The 5,581-nt window shown below is 44.8% G+C and overlaps 1 protein-coding gene across 1 annotated transcript; it reads right to left on the reverse strand.

Moving 5' to 3' along the window:
- Nucleotides 1-1,337: 1,337 nt before the first annotated feature.
- On the reverse strand, nucleotides 1,338-4,269 carry GIMAP6 (GTPase, IMAP family member 6). The gene is made up of 3 exons (XM_049769423.1): nucleotides 4,116-4,269; nucleotides 2,739-2,810; nucleotides 1,338-2,320 (listed from the first exon to the last, which is right to left on the reverse strand). Exons 2-3 carry the CDS (start codon nucleotides 2,752-2,754, stop codon nucleotides 1,527-1,529), a joined length of 810 nt encoding a protein of 269 aa, XP_049625380.1. The 5' UTR covers nucleotides 2,755-2,810; nucleotides 4,116-4,269; the 3' UTR covers nucleotides 1,338-1,526.
- Between the last annotated feature and the right edge of the window lie 1,312 nt (nucleotides 4,270-5,581).

The raw sequence follows: 5,581 nt of genomic DNA on the forward strand, positions 1-5,581 counted from the left end.
ATGAGTATAGAAAAAGGATTTATGGGGGCCAGAGACATAGCATGGAGGTAAGGCGTTTGCATTGCATGCAAAAGGATGAGTGGTTCAAATACTGGCATCCCATATGGTCCCCTGAGACTGCCAGGAGTGATTTCTGAGTGTAGAGCCAGGAGTAACCCCTGAGCGCTGCTGGGTGTGACCCAAATCCCCCTCAAAAATAAATAAATAAATAAATAAATAAATAAATAAATAAAGGATTTATGGGGACCTATTAAGTTTGCCTTGGGAAATGCTCCACTTTGTAGTTCACTTGGCACTCAATGATCTAAGGTCAAGGCTATAGTGTACTTCTGGACTAGAACTATCTTCTTAAACAGTTGTGTCACTACATGTTTTATCTTACTACCCGAATGTTCTAATGGGACTCATTCGTTGATGTTCAACATTCATTGATGTTCTCCTTCAAGAATGCCTTGTCTTTAGTCCTTCATCCCAGCAACTGCTCTCCCACAGGTCACAATGCCTTTGCAATATTTTAACACATCATACACAGGTCAGCAAAGGGGATAAGAGGTTATTTTGCTTACTACCATTTCTGGGGAGGATGGTGCCCAAGGTATGTGCTGCCTCCTGTTCTTTACCCTACTTTGTCAACATTGTAGCAGAGATTCCAGAGATCATGGTGCTCTGGTAGGTCACAAAATAACTATCTAAGTGTAATAAAGAGGTACAGCCTTTTCAAAGAGGTCCTGGTAATAGCAGGAAGAAGGGAAACATCTCAAGAAATGGAATGCCAAGGAGATGCCAGGCTGCATGAAAGGGGTTCAAAGTAGAGAGAGGGCTTGTAGGCTCTAGAACAGGGGTCTTCAAACTACGGCCCGTGGGCCACATGCGGCCCGCAGAGGAGTCTGATCCGCCCGCCAGCAGTGAGCACTGTTTGGTTGCCAAGATACCTGCCAGCATATACACTCAGTGTATATCCAAATATCAGGAACCAGGCACTCAAAATGGTAACCATCTTTGGTAGCACTTATGCCTGTGAACAGACTTTTTCAAGAATGAAACATCTGAACTCTCCAACCAGATCAAGATAACTGATGCCCACTTGTATCACTTGTTACAGCTGGCAGTGACAAATATGAAACCGGACATTGACCATCTCATTAGCCAAAAGCAGGCCCACAGTTCCCATTGAAATACTGGTGTGTGATCTGTTTATTTATAAATGGTTTTCATTTCATTTATATAAGATATGTGCAGTGTGAGTAGGAATTAGTAGCTATATAGTCCGGCCCTCCAGCTCTCTAAGGGACCGTAATCCGGCCCCCACTTTAAAAAGTTTGAAGACTCCTGCTCTAGAAGATGTGATGAGGGTCCTAGGAGGTAAAGTGGAACTAAGGATACTTCACCCTTTAAGGACAGCAGACACCATGACCTGAGACTGGGAGGGTCCATGTTCAGTCAGGATAGAGGGAGTAAGTCTGGAAACTGGACGTTGAAAGAGGCTAGCAAGAAAAAGCTGTCCCTGTTCACTGTCCAGCCTTTTCTCAAAGGTGTGCCCTTCCCAGGACACATCTGTGAGATTCCTCAGACTTCTTCTGGATTCTGCACAGTTCCTCAAGCCAGGCCTCTTCATCCAACTCCTCCTTGGACTCTGGCCCTGACACTGTTTGCCTCCCTTGCTCTTCCCTTTCCAGCAGCCTTTTCTGGGAGTACAGATATGCACTATTGCTATAACATCTCCCCTCGTGTTCCCACAGGACAACTTCCACTTGCTTCATGAGTTCCTTGAGTTGGTCCTCCTGTTCAGACTCCTGTGCCCTGTTGTTGAAACCACAGTGGCGCCGGGCACACAGAGTATCCAGTCTAACAAGGTCCTGGTTGCCAGGGTCTTGTAGGTACTCATCCAGGGAACCCCCACCCAGGTCCTCCTTGCGGGTAAATACCAGGATGGTGTGGGCCAGCACGCCCACTCCAAAGAGCTCCTGAAGGCGCAAGGCTGCCTGGCGATCCTGGTCCGTGAAGCGACCCAACTGTGTGACCAGCAGCACTGCGTGTGGGCCTGGGGAAGACAAGGATATGGCCTCGCACATGCCCTGGATGGGCCCTTCAGGAGGATCCATATGGCACAGGAGATTAGGGGTGTCCATCACCTCCAACTCCTTCCCATCCCATTCCCGCTTTCCTATATGGACAGCCTGTGTCACAGGCACGGGACTCAATCTGGACTCGAACTGTGTCCTGCCAAGGATGCTGTTTCCGGTGGCACTCTTCCCACTTCCGCTTTTCCCCACCAAAATCAATCTGAGTTTCTGTGGAGTCTCCTCATTCTGCTGCCAACCTAAATTCAAGAGAAAGTAGAGAACCGGGGATTTAGACGCCTTTTACCTCTGCTCTTCTGCCTTGAACATTTCCTGAGTGCAGGCTCAGAAGAGATGTGTTCAGCATCAGCAATGCAGAAGGCACTGCATCCCCTCTCTTCTCACTTTTTAAGCTGTGTGTGTGTGTTGGTGGGGGTGGAGGGTGGTTCTTTTGTGTATATACATGCATATATGTGTCTACAGGCATGTGTGTGTGCAGAATGTATTGATGCTTCCTTGGGAAAGTTAATGATTCATCTCTGTATTTTTGGCTAATACAAAGCTGGTCACTGTCCTGTCTGGGCAGCATAGAGCCAGCCCTTATCACTGATTTTAATTCCTGTGTTCCACTTGATTTCTGAGTGTTTTTGCTTTTTTTTTTTTTTTTTAAATATTTACCCTTGCTTGATTCCATGGTTTCGTGTAGCAGTGGTGGCACTCACCAGTCTCTCTTCAACACATGCTTCATGCCTACAATGACAAATGTGTGATTTCAATGCAATAGTGTTCAAAGTTATAGATTCATTAATCTTGTATAAAAAGAAGTTTCTGTATATCTGCTAAAAACTCTTAACGATAATCATAGGGTGGGAGTCTGAGACCAGGGAAGGAGTGCAGCTCGTAGGCAGAGCTAACTGACCTGTCCAACAAACAGATTGTGGCTACCCACACAGTTCAGAAGTCATGCTCCAGAGCTCAGGGATCTGATTCCACAGGAACCTGGATATAAGGTTTCTATTGCCACAGCCATCAATTCCTGATTAACTCACAGCTGCTTCAATCCTCCCCAATTTCCCATTTCCCTGCGACCGAGAGTGCTCCTGCAGCATTCCTTTGGTTTAGTCAGTGATGCCAGACCTAGTACCTACTATCAGGGGTGAATGGACTCAGTCCAGTTAGCTGATGGTTTACCAGAAAGAGGAAATGACCAACTGAGGAAAAGCTTCACCCAAACTCCAACTCTACTTCCACATATCTATGAAAGGGCCTCTGAAATAATCTCTGTTAACTGCATATATCTTAGGCCCTTTGTTTAGGGCTTCCTCTAACCTAGGGGGAAAATGAGATCGCACTTTACCAAGAATATCTCTTTCCACAAGGAGTAGGGTGACTGAACAGAAGGTCCTAAAGTTTGGGTCTGGAGTAAGAGGAAATTAGACCATGGGAAAAAAAAAGATACTCCACCCAAAGGGGGTCTATACCAACACAACATGCAAACAAGCATATGCGCATGGCACCCCAAAGGAGCCACACTCTAGTTTGTCTCCGACACAGACCTGGAGGTACTCTCTATCTCAAAGTATTTCTTAAGAATGACAGTGATTGAAGCTGGCAAGGTAATACCGCAGGTAGGCACTTGCCTTGCATGTGACTGACCTGAGTTCTGTCTCCAACACCCCATATGATCCCCCTCTGCATTACCAGGAGTGATTTCTGATCACAGAAGCAGGAGTAAGCCCTGAGCACTGCTGGGAGTGGCCCAAAATTTCAGCCTCCCAAATAAAGAATGACAGTGGCACTCACTAGAGTTTTTGTCCCAGAGTTAATCAGTAACATTGAGGCAGAAGTGAAGGGGATAATGTTCCCCTGATCTCAGAGTCACGGCTCCCTCTGCTACCAACAATGACTCACACAAACATAGCATATACAGAACTCCACACATACCCTCACAAACATATAACCTACAGACAATATATACAAACACTATTCACACAAAATTTAAATTCATTACACACAGACACAACCACACAACCACACATTCACACTGCAACTTACCACGATGCAGAAAGAACAGAGCTCTTCCCTTCTCAGGGAACCAGCACTCTTGGAAATTCTTGTTCTCTTAAGCTCTGGACAGTAGTAGACTTTTGAAGTGGGGTCCTTATAGAGCTGAAAGTATCGCAGGCTTATGTTTTCCACTGAAATGAGACATAAAAGCTCTCTCCCAAACTGAGCTCATGTCACAGAAAAACAGGAAGTAGTGGCAGGATACCACGCATGCAAGCATGCGCACTTGCTTCAGAATACAAAGCTTTTGCATTGTACCTGCCACTGGTAGCAGAAACAGAAAAAAAAAAGTGAAGTTTTTTGTTTTGTTTTGTTTTGTTTTGTTTTTACAAATGAGAAATCAGAGACTTAAAAAGTGCTGCCCTTCAGAATATATGGTGTTGCTAACGTCCTTTTGAGAGAATCTTCCCCTCCTGCACATATCCAATGCCTCCCCTAAATCTTCCTTCCTTTAAATATTTTCTCTCTGTTCTGAAACATTCTTTCTGAGGTATGGACTACTGATACAATTACATTTCCAACTGTCATATTTCCCAAATGATTTCACTTGACTGAGGGCAAATGCAAAATGCAAGTACCTAATGTATGACTATTGGATACTATATTGGGGAGCAATGTCTGAAAGCGCATTAACGAAGACAAAAACCTCAGCATCCTCAAGAGGACTATGTTTCTTGGACTTTGACAATAGATTCAACCTCTTTTACTTAAAGGGGGATGTTGAAAGAAAAAAATTGAAGGACCGGAGTGATGGCCAGTAGGGTGTTTGTTTCAGTGGTAGGGTGTTTGCCTTGCACACCACTAACATAGGATGGATGGCGGTTCAATCCCCCAGCATCCTATATTGTCTCTGAGTCAGGGGCTCTGAGCAAATAGCCAGGAGTAACCCCTGAGTATCACCGGGTGTGGCTCAAAGACAAGAAGGAGAAGGAGGAGGAGGAGGAAGTGGAGGAGGAGAAAGAGAAGGAGGAGGAGAAAGAGGAGGAGGAGGAGGAGGAGAAAAGGAGGAGGAGGTATGCTGACTCTGAATTATTACATAGACTTACATTAGGATACAGGACTTCAGTTAGATAATTCAACCCTAAGAATTTGATAGAGCAACATAGTTTGATTTAATCTGATTCATTCAGAAGATAAATCTGATGTTTATTTTTCTGCTGACTCTTCTTGTGATGATTTCTTATCTGGAGGGATTTTCATCACCTTTGATGATAACTGAAATGTGATCTTCCTTAGGACAGAAATTAGTGGAATTTTAAACCAGAGAGACAATGTGAGGATTTTTTTCTTGTTGTAGTTGTTGTTGTTCTTGTTATTATTGCTGTTTTGGAGTCACACCGACAGTGCCCAGGGATTAATCCTGGCTCTACACTCAGGGATCAGACCTGAAGGGCTTAGGGACTCATATGGGATGCTGAATGCAAGGCAAGCACCTATCCTCTGTACTGTCTATC

This window comes from Suncus etruscus, chromosome 1 (assembly GCF_024139225.1).
Source record: "Suncus etruscus isolate mSunEtr1 chromosome 1, mSunEtr1.pri.cur, whole genome shotgun sequence".
In the NCBI taxonomy this organism is placed as follows: Eukaryota; Metazoa; Chordata; class Mammalia; order Eulipotyphla; family Soricidae; genus Suncus; species Suncus etruscus.